Source organism: Gigantopelta aegis, chromosome 8, assembly GCF_016097555.1.
Source record: "Gigantopelta aegis isolate Gae_Host chromosome 8, Gae_host_genome, whole genome shotgun sequence".
NCBI classification, from domain to species: Eukaryota; Metazoa; Mollusca; class Gastropoda; order Neomphalida; family Peltospiridae; genus Gigantopelta; species Gigantopelta aegis.
Genome location: NC_054706.1, coordinates 59,227,921 through 59,246,059, shown reverse-complemented (window position 1 = coordinate 59,246,059; position 18,139 = coordinate 59,227,921). Strand labels below are relative to the sequence as shown.

The 18,139-nt window shown below is 36.4% G+C and overlaps 1 protein-coding gene across 3 annotated transcripts in view; it reads left to right on the top strand.

Moving 5' to 3' along the window:
• The first annotated feature begins 6,862 nt into the window (after positions 1-6,862).
• LOC121378744 (2-oxoglutarate and iron-dependent oxygenase domain-containing protein 3-like) overlaps positions 6,863-18,139 on the top strand; it is a 17,104-nt gene continuing 5,827 nt past the window's right edge. Inside the window, exons 1-5 of one of the 3 annotated variants that reach the window (XM_041507033.1) lie at positions 6,863-6,907; positions 9,147-9,284; positions 10,056-10,270; positions 15,119-15,194; positions 17,803-17,845. In XM_041507033.1, the coding sequence (XP_041362967.1) occupies positions 9,220-9,284; positions 10,056-10,270; positions 15,119-15,194; positions 17,803-17,845 (399 nt within the window). In that variant the 5' untranslated portion in view covers positions 6,863-6,907; positions 9,147-9,219. Of the gene's footprint in view, positions 6,926-9,146; positions 9,285-10,055; positions 10,271-15,118; positions 15,195-17,802; positions 17,846-18,139 lie in introns of those variants that run through there. The other 2 variants (XM_041507034.1, XM_041507035.1) reach the window with 2 other exon arrangements.

The following is an 18,139-nucleotide window of genomic DNA, read 5'->3' as shown; positions in this document are numbered from 1 at the left end:
TTTAATCGTCCTTTCCTACAAAATGTCTTAGATGGCACAGATTTTAACCTAGGATTTCAAGAATTTACGCGACCCCTCTAGATTTCCTTTTTTTTTTTTACAGTTCACCAATTCCCACCCCTGATAATTGCAGACCCTGACAAAGAGCTTTCTATGTCACAAGCCAAATAAAGGTCACTTTAAAGGTTTAACATATTTATCCGATCAGATGAAATCTGTTTAATGGAAGACTATCCCAAGTTCGTGCATGTATCCATGACTGGCTACCAACTGCCTATTTTTATACCAATGACATTTTGCATATATTGCTCCTCAAGGCTCAGTGGGTAGGTGTAAACCACTTGAACCGACCAGTGATCCATAACTGGTTCAACAAAAGCCATGGTTTGTGCTATCCTGCCTGTGGGAAGCGCAAATAAAAGATCCCTTGCTGCCTGTCGTAAAAGAGTAGCCTGTGTAGCGACAGCGGGGTTTCCTCTAAAAAACAGTGTCAGAATGACCATATGTTTGACGTCCAATAGCCGATGATAAGATAAAAAATCAATGTGGTCTAGTGGCATCGTTAACTAAAACAAACTTTACTCTTTTTTGCATATATTATCCATTTCTCAATTCTATTTTATAGAGAAATATTTCTCTCTTTTGAAAATTGGCTCAAACACATGCTTAAATGTTGATAAAGAATCATTTTGTCAATCATTATTGATATTAAGATATATGATATGTATACATGATTAAACTATGCTCAAAGAAGCCAACACTTTGTTATATAAAAATAAATAATACAGTAGGCTGGACTGTAACATTAGGGTTGTAGTAAACGAGTGCAAATTACTTAAAGTATGCAAGATATAACTCATTATTCATTATTTATATTGCCACTAAAAGTGTCACAACTTGAACTTGTGTCTGAATACAATAGGACAGAACATTTTATGGTTTTAAAAAATATAACAAAATGCAAAAGAAAATAGTTTTTTGGAATATATTTATAAAACTGTCATGTGAAAACTTAGTGTATTTTTGATGTTTGTTTTTGATATATCATTTAGCTTTTTTAGGAATTTTTGTTCTTCTAAAAAGCCATGTCAAATATATAATGTTGGACAAATTGAATTTGAATAATGTTAGATATGTTTCATGTTTAAGTTGAAAAAGGCAATATATTGTGTTTGACCATCTAGCGTGTGCTAAAGTAATGTAACAGTTAAATGTTTGGACGTCCGATGTGTACATTTGTGGGAAATTTTCTTTCGTTACATGTACTTGTTAAAGCTCATGACAAATTTTAATTTGTTTTACTGGAAATGTAAACTTAATTAGCTGAGGATGCTAGTTCAATATGCTATAATTGTGACACTGGTGTCGATACCATGAACAGGCTTTTATTAATCCATTGTTGATGATGTATTATCTTATTTATTAGTCCCAGTTGCATTAGATGTCTCAGCTTTAATAGTTAATTCTGTTTGTTATTGTATTCATAGTTATATCATCTGAACCATAAATCTAAATCTAGTGTGATCTCTGAATCATCTAAAAACATTCAGAGATGTCAGTTATGAAAAATAAATCCAGAAATTTTAATCGTCGTCGGGTACCGAAATTGGGTTAGGTTTGCACAATGGCCTAAAATTGTGGCTCCCATTCAAATGTATGCAAATTATTAAATGAAACCGTGGACCTATTTCACTACACTCTCGCAACTTTGCGATCTCGCAGTGCAATGCAAAAAGACTTGCAAAGAAGATGCTTTGTTTTCTAGCAGAGCCTAAGAGACCTTTGTGAATTAGGCCCCTAATTATTAGTTTTGGAAAGAGAATATAGGAAATTTTTTGACAAACAGCAGAAACTCTGGTAAGACTGATGATTAATTTTTTTTTTTAAACTTTCATCTCAGAAATGTTTTAGATTCATACTAGTCAATATTTATGGTATCATGATGAAATAATTTACTGATTAAATGTTGTATGATCATGTGGATATCACTATAATATATAATCAGTGTTTGATTTCTTCATCGTGTCCATGAATAATCATCTGTTTGTAGTCACAATGCTAAACTGTGATAGAACAAAGAATCAGATATCTTAAAAGTGGCAGACCCTAGTTTCAGCCAGTGAAAATAGGGGGTGGGACGTAGCCCAGTGGTAAAGTGCTTGTCTGATGCACGGTCTGTCTAGGATTGATCCCCATTGATGGGCCCATTGGGCTATTTCTCATCCCAGCCAGTGCACAACAATTAGTAAAGACTGTAATATGTACTATTCTATCTGTGGGACAGTGCTACTAATGGAAAAATATAGTGGATTTCCTTTCTAAGACTCAGAATCGTCAAATGTCTGACATCCTGTAAGCTGATGATTAATACATCAGTGTGTTCTAGTGGTGTTGTTAAACAAAACAAACTTTTAAAAACTTTTGCAGTATTACAAATACCAGGCTGATCAGAATCGATTGAATGTACAGCAATGGATAATCTAAACAATACAATGTAAGTAAGACACTTGGATCTGATTTCAGTTATAAAAAATGGATCTAATGGTGAAAAATATGCAATAGCATTTAAAAACTAGGGTTTAATTTATTCAATGTATCAGGGTTTTTTGGCTTATAGCTAACTTTTTAAATAATATTTATAGTACAATTTATTATTATTAAATAACTTTATTTCACATTTCATTTTTAGACATTATTAACCATATTGATATAAGAAATGAGAAAAAAATGTGAAAAAATTACTTTGAAAAAGACAATGTGTTAATTAATTGGGATAGGTTGGGGTACAGAAAGTTGTATTGTTTTAAGGATAGTCTGATATGATGAATGGAAGTGGGTGTTTTTCTCTTTCTTTTCATCCATACACACAGGAAATAAAGTTAGACCTAGTCATAAATAAAAGAAACAAAGCTTAATTTTACTTAATCTTAATGGCTTATGAATTGTGATTAAAAATATCTTAATCTATACTTGACAATTGATGCAAACATTACATACAACAAATGATACCTGTGATGGTGATTTTACAGTGCCATTGTACCAGTGTTTAATTATTTATTTTTTAATATTTTTATGTTATTTTGTCCCATAACAAACACAAGACCATAAGTAACATTTAGTATAAAATGGTTCTTTCTGAGAATTATATCAAAATTGAAAAGTTGACCGCAGCAGGAAACTCAAAACATTCATATAATTATTAATACCTGTGATTTTCTTAATTAATATGAAGGAATATAAGTTGTCCTTTTGTAACTTAATGTAATATAATGGCTGTGGTCAAAATGTTATTTGTGCCCCGATGTTTCTCAATAGTTGATTTATGTGTTTGACGTACAGTACCAAATATTGTCAACTGACAATCTGTCATTTTAGAATTATGTCACTCTATTATCTCTATTATTATTATTAGTAGTAGTAGTATTTATGTTAAAACTTGTCAATTAACAGTAGTATCCTCCTGTTTGTATGTTCTTAAAATCATCCATGACTAGTGTTCATTTTGCAGTTGATGTTATTTGTAATAATATATATTTATATATTTGTTAAAGATGCTTTGTTTGATGCCAAATGTATTGTCATACTAAGGTCTCGTTAAAAGTTAATAGCTTACTTGATAGGCCTACATGTAATTTCAAAACTGCTGATCAGGCCCATATTTTAAAAGCTATCTCAGTGCTACAAAATTATAAAATCATTGTAAGCTATGGTGTGCACTGTAGTGGCGTCATAGTCTACAATCGTTTTACGCTTTTGTAGCACGAAGATAGCTTCGAAAATTCGTAGCCTGGTTCGAAAGTAATTTATATATTATTACAGAATGCCAAATGTCATCAATGAGATCCATTAAAAAAGAGAATGTTTTTCAGATTTGTTTTTTTATTCTAGAGGGTGTTTTGTTTTTAATCCAGCATTTACATGTGATTTGACATTCCAGTTTTTCTATATGGAATGCTATTGAAATTATGTATTGTTCATGTTAATTAAATGTACAAGGCATTAACGTATAAGGCAATATACTTTTAAGAACCTGAAAATTTTCAAATGTTTTGCATTATTTAATTTTCATTTCTACAAATGGTTAAAGGAGAGAGTTATTGTAGGGAGGCATGTACTCAGATAACCTAATATAGTTTGTATACTTCTACTGTTTATCACATCACTGGATATATGCATGCTACTCACCCTTGGGAATTATTTCCAGAAGTGTGTTATAGGTGATTTATATATTTTAAAAAATTTGAAAAGCTGAAAAAGTGGGCAATAAAAAACGTTTTACACAAAACCACTATGGTTATATTGTCTATTAATAGTAAAATTTGATTTAATACAATAAAGTAACTAAGTTATCAATGGTATAGCATTTTTTTTTATGTTACATTTTGTATGATATTACATTTTCTAAATGTAAGCCTCACTAAATTCACTAATATTTTATGCTCGCTAATATTTCCTAATTTACAGTATAAATCAAATTGTAAATTATCAATAAACAATACAGTAAACTAGTTTTGTCCCAAATCTCAATGTTCTGTGTTGCATACGTTTTCTGCTATTCATTTTTCAATAAAGGGATGTTTCTTTTTATGAATCGCCTGATATTTAACCATTTAGTTACTTAATAGAATGGTGTCTCTGTGTATTCAGTATTTGATGTATATGGGAATTTTACTAACTTTTATAACATTGTGTTTTTGTTGATTATAGTACATACATGTATACTATTGTTTGGTTTGTTACAAAACAAGATTATTGTGATATCAGTTACAACAGTGTATTTTGCTCCCAGATAGTTATTTTGTAGAAATGTCCATTGGCATGTTTCTTATTTTCAGTAACATATGTATCATTAATAAACTATTTTACAAGCAACTGTTCTTGTTTTTTTAGTTTTCCATTCAACTGATTGGGTTTTTTCTAGTTCCAACAAGAGCACCACACCTGGACAAAGCCTGTGGTATGTGCTTTCCAGTCTGTGGCAAAGTGCACATAAAAGATCCCTTGCTGCATTAGGAAAAATGTAGTGGATTTCCTCTGATGACTGTCAGAATGACCAAATGTTTGACATCCAATAACCGATGGTTAATTAATCAGTGTGCTCCAGTGGTGTCGTTAAACAAAACAAACTGTAACTTTAGCTCAGTTGGTAGAGCTCTCACCAGAGATGCTCTAGTCATAGGATCAAACCTCCTTGGCAGACCCACTGGTTTTTTCCCCCCCATCCTAACCAGTGCCCCATGACGGGGTATATCAAAGAACATGGTTTAGTATCCTGTCCGTGGGGAAAGGGTTTATAAAAGATCTCTTGCTACTAATACAAAAAATGTAGCGGGCTTCCTCTGAAGACCACACCGGCCTTGGTGGCGGCGTGGCAGGCCATCGGTCTACAGGCTGGTAGGTACTGGGTTCGGATCCCAGTCGAGGCATGGGATTTTTAATCCAGATACCGACTCCAAACCCTGAGTGAGTACTCCGCAAGGCTCAGTGGGTAGGTGTAAACCACTTGCACCGACCAGTGATCCATAACTGGTTCAACAAAGGCCATGGTTTGTGCTATCCTGCCTGTGGGAAGCGCAAATAAAAGATCCCTTGCTGCCAATCGGAAGAGTAGCCCATGTAATGGCGACAGCGGGTTTCCTCTCAAAATCTGTGTGGTCCTTAACCATATGTCTGACGCCATATAACCGTAAATAAAATGTGTTGAGTGCGTCGTTAAATAAACCATTTCTTTCTTTGTTTCTGAAGACCACAATGTTAGAATGACCAAAGGTTTGACATCCAATAGCTGATTTATTAATCCATGTTCTCTTGCGGTAAATACACACTTTAACTCTGTCCTTTAATTTTATTATGATTTTTGTGCTTATATCTAATTAAGGTTCAACAAATGCAGTACCCCATTATCCCATGATAGTCAAACTTGATCTGTAACAGAACATTATAAAGCTATACACAAAATGTCAACTCATCTTTAGGCATTGCAAACCAGTCAGGAAAACAAATTTTCACATCACCTTTGAGTTCAAGGACCATTTAACTTAAAAATGGGTAAATCACCATATCAAACTTGATCTGTAACAGTATGTTCATAATAAAGCTATATACAAAATTTCAGCTCAGTACCTTGGGGCATTGTGGGAAAAAACAAAAAAAAACATGAGGAAAACTGGAACGGACTGACAGAAGGACGGATGTTGACCAGTAGGGGACTAGCAACAATGCAGCCTATAATAGTACTGTGCCTATTATAACAGTTGTTTGGATCATGAGTGGATTTCTTATAAATCTGCCCAGATCCTACCATCAACTTGGTGACGACCGATGAAGGGGTCTATCGGACTACCCAGTAAAGTGTTGCAGGGCGTAGCCCAGTGGTAAAATGCTCAGTTGATGTGCAGTCGGTTTGGGATTGATCCCCATCAGTGGGCTCATTCGGCTATTTCTCGTTCCAGCCAGTGCACCACGACTGGTATATTGAAGGCTGTGGTATGCGCCCGAGTACCCTGACTGTAAGAGAGCTAGACGGACATTTGAGAGCGTCATGACCGTCTAGCTCTCTTACAGTCGGAGTACTTGGGCTAGCCATGGTATGTGCTATCCTGTCTGTGGGATGGTGCATATAAAATATCCCTAACTACCGATACTAATGGGAAAATGTAGCAGCTTTCTTCTCAAAGACTATATGTTTGACATTTAATAGCCGTTGATTAATAAATCAATGTGCTCTCATAGTGTCATTAAACAAAACAAACAAACTTTGTTATGATATGACATATAACAATTTGACTGGTAACATCAAGTTTTGTATTATCACATTCAACTTATGTTAGACGCAAAAACCAGTCTATTCTTAGGTTTCCATATTGGAGTAGAGTTAGCTCCCTTGCACAACGGTAGCCGCAACGTGGTAAACTTCAGTTGGATGGTGATCCTTTGATCATAATTCATTTTTCTATTTTGACACTGTCCAAAACATTTAATAATAACTACCTTTGATATTATTTCACAATGTAAACAGCAATTTACATCCAGTCTTAAGTACCTGATAAAGTAATCATGAACACTGAATCGGTGATTGATGGAAGTCGTACATCATACATGCATGATGTAATCATGTATCGAAAGTCGTTATATGTAACTTTTGTTAACAGACACGTCAGTAGGGGATTTGGGAGTGTAACAACCCCTTCACACACGCACATACATACACACAAATGCACACACACAAACGCACACACACACACCGTTAACAGTAGTTTTTTTTTTTTAAAAGGTCTGCCTTGTAAAAAAATATTTGCTATAAAATATATTTGATAATCATGAACAGGGATCCCTTTTAAAAAAAAAAAAATCCTTCAGCCCGAATACTCTGCTGTTCAAGAGCTAGACAGATATTTGGAAAGTTATGATCACTCTCTCAGCCAGAGATAACTCTAGTGACGGGTTTCTTCCTGTAGTGTGTGTATTAGTGATTAATATGTCAAATATTTGTTACAGCGAAATCGAAAATGACCAGTGTAATAGTAGTTAATGTCAAACAAGGTTATTGTTGTATTAGAGGTGATTTAGAGTGGGAATGTTTGCCTACCCAGTGGTTGGCACTTGCAGCAATTCTGTGTTTTCAATAAGTTTGATTTGTTAATGACATAATGGCTGTAAATGGTGGCCTATGTCCCATTTTATGGAGCGATCTTAGCATTAGATCACCTTAAGTGCATACCTGTAAATAAGGGAAAAACGTTTGCTTTGTTTAACGACACTACTAGAGCACATTGATTAATTTATCATCAGCTATTGGATGTCAAACATTTTGTAATTCTGACACATAGTCATCAGAGGAATCCTGCTACATTTTCTTAATGCAGAAAATGATCTTTTATATGCACATTCCAACAGACAGGAAAGCACATACCACAGCCTTTGACCAGTTGTGGTGCACTGGTTGGAATGATAAAATCCTTGTGACTCCCCTTGTCCTATCCCGAGTATAATCAACCCCCATTACTGGGCTTTGATTACTTTTGAACTGCCATCCTAACCAGTGCCAGATATATAAGGGGGCAATTGCCCCGGGCCCCCCTGCCAGACAAGTGTTCGAGATTAAATTTTTTGGCCAGTATCCCAGTTGGATACTAACATTTCAAAATCTGGTATCCCACTTGAGAATTTAGTATTATATGGCATCCCGGTGGGATACTGGGTTCTTGAAGTCTGGTATCCAAAATTAAATTCTGGTATCCCCGGGATTTCGGGATACCGTTAATCTCGAATACTGCAGACTAAGCACTTCCTTTATAATTTTTTTTAATAATTATAAAATTAGTTAATTTTTTTTATTTGTCATGTAATTCAATTTCTAAATCCAGTTCTAGTGCGTAAACTGTAAATGGTTATTGGGTGTTGACAGCATGCAGGGCCAGTTCCAGTCCTTTAACTGGGTATAGGGTTGGGGTGTATGGTCTAAATCCGACCCTGATCCTAACAACCTTTGATGAGGTATGTAGGGCTGGAAATAGCCACCTAGGAAAAGTGAAAAGCTGTCCATTTTGTAGACCTACATGTAGTAGATGAAATAGAATTTCACCTGCTAAAATAAACAAATAAAAATAGCACGTAATTCTTCAAGATGTACGCACTATTATCTCATCTGCTATTAATAATTTACATATGATTATGTAATATTTTAATTTCTTAAGGCTCTAAAATATATCTCATAGGCGCTAATTTCCCGGGGTGGTGGACGTAGCCCAGTAGTAAAGCAATCGCTTGATGCGAGGTCGGTCTAGGATCGATCTCTGTCGGTGGACCTATTGGGCTATTTCTCATTCCAGCCAGTGCTCCACAACTGGTGTAACAAAGGCCATGGTATGTACTATCCTGTCTGTGGGATGGTGCATACAAAAGATTCCTTGCTGCTAATCGAAAAGAGTAGCCCATGAAGTGGCGACAGCGGCTTTCCTCTCTTGATATCTGTTATGCCATATAACCATAAATAAAATGTGTTGAGTGCGTTGTTAAATAAAACACTTCCTTCTTCCTATTTCAAGCCCTGGTAACGTGTAATGAGAATACAAAATACCAGTTCCCACCAGTCCTAATGTATTTACACTTTTCTGTATTAATGTTTGCTCTCTTTGGCTTCACAGCTGTGACACTGTCTGGCATTCCATCTGTGATGCTCCTGAATTCTACAAGTAACATGGGAACATTTTTACAAACATGGTGCACAGTGAACAGTCATTGAAACCCAGAATTGTACATCGGAATACTTCAAAGAGTAAAGGGTAAGGGCTATAATGGATAGACTGGAAGGGAGGGTGTGCGGTATGTGTGTATATTGTTTTGTCAAGTTTTGCTTTCATTCTGAAAGGGGGTGGGACTTATCCCAGTGGTAAAGTGCTCGCTTGATGCGTGGTCGGTCTGGGATTGATCCCCGTCGGTAAGCCCATTGGGCTATTTCTCGTTCCAGCCAATGCACCACGACTGGTATACCAAAGGTCGTGGTATGTGCTGTCCTGTCTGGGATAGTCCCTTGCTGCTAATCAGCTGCTAATCAATATCTGTGTAGTCCTTAACCATATGTCCGACACCATATAATCGTAAATAAAATGTGTTGAGTGCATCATTAAATAAAACATTTCCTTCATTTATTCCGAAAGGTATTGAATTGTATACTCAATCCAAATCATAATATTTTATCAACTACTATATATATTTCTATAATTTTATTATATATTAATTAAAACATTTCTACGATCCCCCTCCTAACCTCCCCCAAAATTCCCTTGGCATTCCGCCTCATGTCATTGGACTCCCCCTAAATGGATTTTTTAGATCCGCCACTGCTTCTGGTAATGAAATGATACCATTTGAGAGTAAGACATAAACAGGCTTTGTAAATTCTGCTCATGATTAGCTATCGGTATCCGAAACAGTAATGGTTTGGTTGTGAAACCACTGTAATAAATATTGACCTAGGTCATAATGATCTTGATCTCAAGACATTCAGAGTGAAATATTTTTTTTTATTTTTTTAAAATTTTATTTCTCCCTAGAACACAAGATACAGATAGTGCTAAAAAAGATGATGTTCCTAAATCAAGACGATGGAAGGTTCTCCTATTTGTACCCGCATTGGTATGTTTGCTAGCTGTTTATTTATTAAGTAGAAGAAGTGGGGAAGAGATATTTGTCGGCGCAAGAGACACAGTAACCAAAGCAGTGCTGGAAGTGCCATGTTCCCATGACTACGATAATGAAGAATTTCATGGTATGGTTTGTTGGTGTTTCAATGATTAGTTATGATAGAAAATTTATCATTTGCATTTTAGCGATGTGATGAAAGATTATGAAACCTATGATCGATTGTCACAGGTCTTACCATGAAAATATTTGAGAGGAATGATTAATATATTCTTTAATTTAGATTATGGAGAGCTTTTAAAATATTACCATTTTCAGCATTGATGTTTCAATGACTGCCGTTTGACGGGTGCGATTGTGCCTATGCCCGTATAGCACCCGTGAAACATATATAACGGCGCGAAAAAAACGCTCCCCTTGACAAATTTGCAAGATGAAAATTTTATGCTGTTAACTTCCGTTCAGAAAAAGAAAACAGTGGTGTCTTCCTTAATAAAACATATATCAACTGTTTTCATTGGATGGGGAAACACTGTGTATTTAAGGGGAAGTCGTACTGTTTATCGGAATATTCCGATCATTGGGAACACTTCAGCTTATTTCCATTCATAATCAGCCGAGGTGTTCCAAATTATCACGAATTTGCAGAACAGGCGGGCAAGGTGTGTTGCTTTTGTAGAAATCTGGCAAATTAATTGTAACCAATGTCAAAATAAAACAATATTGCTGTGTTTATTTACTTGTTTACTTACTAGTGTAGCGTTCCTGGTTTTCAGTCTGTCTATCTTTTCATATTTTCCTTGGTTATTATATTCATTTAAGATTCTGATTATATCTCTTACTAATTACATTAACAGCATGATCTAACTCTACTCACTTATGAATATCAGGAACGTTATTTTCTCATTGCTATGAGGGATAATACAATAGTGTCGTGCAACAGTTTTAAATGTTGTCGGCAGAAGTCCGTGCAAGAGTGTGGCCTACTGAATCAACCAATCAGGTTGGTCAAGTTAGATTATTTTTCGACGCACGTTATTTATCCCCACTTGCGCTTGGGTTGTTTTTCTGTGAGGTTAGTTTTTGTGTGCTGTGTTGTTTTTTGTTTTATATATATATAAACATGTTTGCTTCCATTCCTAACTGTCTACCCATTTAAACATATGTTTAACCAATGTATATCCAGTGTTCGAGATTAACGGTATTCCGATATCCCGGGGATACCAGATTTTAATTTTGGATGCCAGACTTCAAGAATCCAGTATCCCGCCGGGATATCATATAATGTTGTCTTTTTTAATCCTGAGTGTTTATTTTTCGCTGAAACAGTGAAAGTCGTCATTTACGGATGAAGTAACAGTATTTTAGAGTTCGTACCCAGTCTAATGCTACATTGGATCAACAGTGGCATAGGTCTCACTACACGGATGTCATCTGCCATTGAAACCCATGTTAAACTGCCCAACTTCAAGCGAAGATTGCCCATAGAACGGGTTCTCGTTGGCACTAACAACATACACCATTGCGAACATACATTATATTAGCATTTATTTTCACTCCAAAATTGAGAACATTTCCGTCTCAGTTTTTTGCCATACGACCGCATCTGGCTGTAGTACCGGCCCGAACAGGTGGTTCATTAACCGATTCACTCCGGCTGTCACTTGTGCTATATACCCATGTCCCAAAAGGTCGATGCACAATATTACAAAATAACATGGGCAAAATACAGCCAGAAGGCTTACCATTAAACGTACATATTGTTTTAATTCTTCACCATTTCCTAGAAGTGAATATGTTAACCATATCATGTGTCACAATTAGGAACTATAGTGGACCGTCATCAATGAACTCTCACCCGGAAGTGATCTGTGTAGTGAGACCTTAATTAAAGTCTAGTGACTGATTTTGTCAAACTTGGTTTGAAGTCAGTTTGATAATTTGGGTCATTTACACCATGAAAAGCTATACTAGAGCCGTGTAACTTATGAACTCTAACCAATACACCAAAAGATAGATGCACCATACCATCCAATAAAACTTCATATGACATTGTTACTCCTTGGTCATCCACACAATAGATGGCCATCAAACAAGCAGCCACTATATGGTAATGTATGACCTTGTTGGTAGTTCTGATACGGGGAACATAAAAAGAAGCTAATTATCTAGTTAGTTCATTAAAAATATTAGTTTCCATCAATTGTTGCTATGGGCAACAATTGTTTCATAATGAAGTGTTGAAATCCAGTTTTTTTCTCTATATTTCAGCATGAAGATCCACATATTATTAATGGCAGATACAAATTCTACTTTCATAGTAGAATACTATGTTATATATTCACAATACCATCAAAACTGTTTGTCACTATGACTACATTCAAAACAATTCATTATGCACAAAATCACAGAAATTAGGGTGAATTTGGATATTGACCTTGTGACCTTGAATTTTGACCTTTTACAATGAGAAACTCAGTGTTAGACACTCAGATCAATTTATTTATTACATGTAAGAACACTATAATATACATTTTGACACACACACCCCTAAAAAATAAAAATAAAAATAAATAAAATTGACATGTTTGCAATATTTACCCAAATAGGGCCCCCATACACTTGGCTGAAATCCACATCGATGTAATTACCTTTCATAAGGATGCTACACTAGTACATTTTCATTTTGGCTTGCTAAACTTTTATATTTTGGGATAAACAGTAATTTCATGTTTTACATTATGGTCTCACTACACGGATGTCATCTGCCATTGAAACCCATGTTAAACTGCCCAACTTCAAGCGAAGATTGCCCATAGAACGGGTTCTCGTTGGCACTAACAACATACACCATTGTGAACATACATTATATTAGCATTTATTTTCACTCCAAAATTGAGAACATTTCCGTCTCAGTTTTTTGCCATATGACCGCAACTGGCTGTAGTACCGGCCCGAACAGGTGGTTCATTAACCGATTCACTCCGGCTGTCACTTGTGCTATATACCCATGTCCCAAAAGGTCGATGCACAATATTACAAAATAACATGGGCAAAATACAGCCAGAAGGCTTGCCATTAAACAAACATATTGTTTTAATTCTTCACCATTTCCTAGAAGTGAATATGTTAACCATATCATGTGTCACAATTAGGAACTATAGTGGACCGTCATCAATGAACTCTCACCCGGAAGTGATCTGTGTAGTGAGACCATAGCAAAAGACTGGGAACCGCTAGGTCGCTATTGTTTTTGTTGGGATGTTTCCTTCCAGTCTAAGTTTTCCTTACTTAGGCCTAGTAAATTAGTAATTCCAAAGTCAATAGAAACACTGAAAAGGCAAGTAGCCATTATAAAATGTTTTCAACCAATACAGCCTTTAGTTTTATTTATTAACATTAAAATTGGATTGCTTGCTATATTTGAATGTCAGGTAACCATATAAAAGTGGGATACTAAATTCTCAGGTTGGATACCAGATTTTGAAATGTTAGTATCCAGTTGGGATACTGCTCCCAATTTTTTAATCTCGAACACTGATATCTTATAAGTTTCGGTTATTAAAATTATAAATTAACTACGTAAAGCGAGTCAGGCAATGACCCGTGTTACGTGTAAGGTGTAATCGTCCCATATATAATTCCGTGTTTTTACCGTGCATGAACTGTCCGCTTAATCGTTTTGGCTGAGTTAGAGAACGGACGACCCGTCTGAATAAATTAAACCTGATTAAATTAGGATCTCGTTGATTTTAATAAGCGGTCTTCGTCATTGTCGATGGTTTGTAACCCCATTCCGAATAAGTGAGTCCTAATTATATGGATTAACGACTGCTTTAATAGGGTGTTTTGGTTAAAAATAGCTTAGAAGTGGAGCCGACGTAGGGACCCGAAAGTTAAATTTCATTACAAGTGGAGCCGATGTAGGGACCCGAAAAGTAAATTTCATTACAAGTGGAGCCGACGTAGGGACCCGAAAGTTAAATTTCATTACAAGTGGAGCCGACGTAGGGACCCGAAAAGTAAATTTCATTACAAGTGGAGCCGACGTAGGGACCCGAAAGTTAAATTTCATTACAAGTGGAGCCGACGTAGGGACCCGAAAAGTAAATTTCATTACAAGTGGAGCCGACGTAGGGACCCGAAAGTTAAATTTCATTACACTAGTAACTCCCGGTTATATTTAATTATGGTTTTACTTTGAAAATGTTTGCGTGTTGTCAGGGGTCAGAAATTAGGGTTTGCCAAATTTGTTGCATACACTTACACCTGACGTATATTATTACCAGTTTGGTGACATTTACATTTTAACAATTAAGTTATGCTATTTTCTGAGGAGTGCAATAACTCTCGCAAAAAAAATTCATTGGAGCTTTTTTCAGCTCCTGAAGATTTTACAAACATCAGTCACAGATATTTAATTCTTTTATAATACTATTCTTTTTTAATTTACATGCTCAGGGGAGATATAAAAAACTTACTCTCCTTGAACTGGTCAAAGGGAAGTAATGGTTCCTTTTAAATGGTGAGGTCTGTTGTTGCAGAAACTGATATCTTTAATTATTCTGCAACTACAGTCAAAATGATGAAATACATGTTGACATGAAGGGGTTTGGCTATATTTTTAAATATACTTAAAGAAAACATATTAAATAGTTTTTTCAAGGTGAAATTAGTGACATTTTAGGTGATATCTCGGTGAACATGACAGTACATGTGTAGGTACATAGTCCTAATGATTCAAATCCTCCTTAAATTCATATATTCTAGTTGATTGTGTAATCGAAGGTTCATTGGTTGTTACAACCCAATTATAATAATGGTGAAATTACAACCAATTCTTTTGGTAATATCTGTTGGTTTTTGTATTAAGTGTTGATATAATACTTAACTAGATAAATATTTTTTGTGCAGTAAATTATATATCTGTGATATAGGTTTGTTTAGGTTTTTCAACATTGATATGATTTTTCAGCCTGCAAGCCAAAACGATGTGCCAGGGTTGTCATGGATAATTTGGTCGCAGACGACGATGCTAAACACTTACTTGGGTATGTTAAACAGACAGTCCTGAATATGTTGACATTGTTAAGATGTTGCCGACTAAAAGAGACATTTTAATAACAAAAATTAAATATTAACTGCATTTTTTTTGCATAAAATATCAGTAGCTGTATATTAAATGTGTTTTTGATCGTCTTAGTGTTTATACTAGATGAAATAGCATTTATATATTTTTTTTTCTCATACGTTCAAAATTATTGGGATTCGACATCCAGTTTGGGCAACGTACAAACATTAGGAATATCAGAAACACATTGAATATACAGACACCGATATTCTAAACAAGAAACTATTGAGTACGTAATTTTGGTCTTTAAAATATTTTATTAGTCTGAAATATCTTAAATAGCAACAAACCCACGATAGTCCCTTTAATCTGATGTATTACACATACAAACTTTAAGCACTTCAGCATAGATGATTAATTAAACAAGGTGTTAAAAAATAAAAGGAATAGTTATTTAATGACAGCACATATATACTCTTCAAAAGAAGAAACGCAAAACCACATTGTCGTAACATTTGGAGAATTGATTTAATTATTGAATGGTGAGTCCGATAATTACCAAATGTTGCAGGATTGTTCACAATTCACTCTAGTCCATTGTGAGTAAGTGATAGGACACACCACCAAGGTCAAGGTCATCTGGAGTCAATACCGGGTGTGGCCTCCGCGTGTGTTGACAACTGCCTGGCACCGCCTGCCCATTGAAGCAACCAGAGTACGGATGACGTCCCGGGGGATGGTGGCCCACTCGGCCTGCAAGGCTGCTGCCAGCTCGGGCAGGGTCTGGGGCTGTGGTTGTCGCTGTCGGAGGCGTCGGTCCAACTCGTCCCATAGATTCTCAATTGGGTTCAAATCCGGTGATATCGATGGCCAAGGAAGAACATTAATGTTGTTGTTCTGTAGGAAAGCCGTTGTGAGACGTGCTGTGTGAGGCCTGGCGTTGTCATGTTGGAACACTGCGTTGGCGTTGGCCATAACTGGAACGATGTGTGGCCGGAGGATCTGGTCAATGTAGCCCTGTGCATTCAGGTTGCCCTGCACGTGGACCAGGTCAGTTTTGCCAGTGTGTGAGATGGCTGCCCACACCATGACACTACCCCCGCCGAATCTGTCCACTTCCTGCACGCAGTTTGCCGCATAACGTTCACCACGACGCCTATACACGCGACATCTTCCATCATGACGTCGGAGCAGAAATCGGGACTCGTCACTGAACCACACCTGTCTCCATCGCAGTTGAGGCCATTGTCGATGAATCTGGCACCACTGCAGTCGGAGTCGACGGTGTTGTGGTGTTAAGATGACACCTCGAACTGGACGTCTGGCACGAATTCCTACCTCACGTAGGCGGTTCCGTACGGTCTGGTCGGATATCCTGCGCAAACCTGGTATTGCTGCGGCTGTGAAGGTGGCAGTAGTCAATCGTTCCCGAAGGTGGCGTACCCGGTTGTAGCAGTCCTGCCCGGGGGTAGTGACCCGTGGTCGACCGGATCTAGGGAGGTCACGTGTTGATCCATGTTGCTGGTAGCGGTCCCACAGTCTGGAGATGGTGCTTGGGGACACATGGAATGCCCTGGCAAAACGGCCGTTCTGGATTCGCCTGCGTCTAGTCGGCCGATGGCATTGTTTCTCTGCGGTTCACTGAGACGTGGCATGTCCTGGATTGTCAACTGTCGGCCAGATACAGAGGCCAGGCAAGCGAACACCCTGCACTTTTATACTGTCGGTGTTCATGTTGCACGTGCAGACAACGCACGTGCAGTGGTGACATGGTTTGCACGTGGCTGCGTTTTTGCGAATATTCACATTTTGGAACTTTATTGTACAGTAGCTGCGTTTTATCGAATGTAACCGTGGGAATGTGTTTGGGACATGCAATGACCTTATATTCACAAAGCATGAACCGGTAGGAAACATAAAATCGGAGTTATAACCCATTTGTACCCTTTTGCGTTTCTTTTTTTGAAGAGTATATATATTTTTTTTTCATTTATTATTTAATGATAGCACAAGCATATTGTATCAATATATATATATTTTTTTTTCATTTATATGTACATATTGTCACAATATCTGTATGTGCTAAAACAAATTGGAAATGCTTTTAATTTTTCTTTTCTTTTTCATTGTAAGAACTCAATTCAGAACTGGAAACTTGGCATGAAACAAACTCGATATTGACAAGGAGCATGCAGCAAATGCTAGTAAAAATTCACATTATGTTTTCTCATAAAAAAAACTTCGCAAGCAGTTTTTTTATTTCCATGTTGGTTTTGAAAGTATTCCAGATTCGTGAGTTTCAGGAGTGATAATATAAATCTTTTGACATTATCCACCTTTGTCTTCCTCATTCCTGTTTACAAAGTTACACTTCAAGGCTAATCAGCAATACAAGTTTGAGACTAACTGCTTTTTACTTCTAGCATTTGCTTCGAGTTAAAATTTTAAAATTTGAGAAGTAAAGATTGCTTCTCACTCCACATAATTAATTTTGACTTGAAATATTTGCATACGGCAAAGCCTTTGTTAAAAAAGATAAATATAACAAAATATCTGTTGAAGATTAAAGAATTAAATTTGTTTTACAGAGTAGCTCAGAAATGTCTCGCACTTGGCGGATCCAGTGGTGGGGTGAGTGAGAATGGTTAAATACATATTCATGGGGGTTTGCTAGGTGAGGGGTCGTTGCAAGTTAATTTGGCAGTATAACAATTGACGTCTCAAATAATATTCAGACTAAATTCAACAGTGGAAGTGTGACTATTTCCCAATCCCTTTTGAGTAGCTCCCTTTGCAAACCACAGAATTAAAATTTTTATGGAAACCATTTTGGTTCCATGTCCTATGATCATCATAACATAATGTTTTCAGTAATCATGGTACTGGTTGATGTTTGTTACATGCTAATTGGGTAACATAATTTCA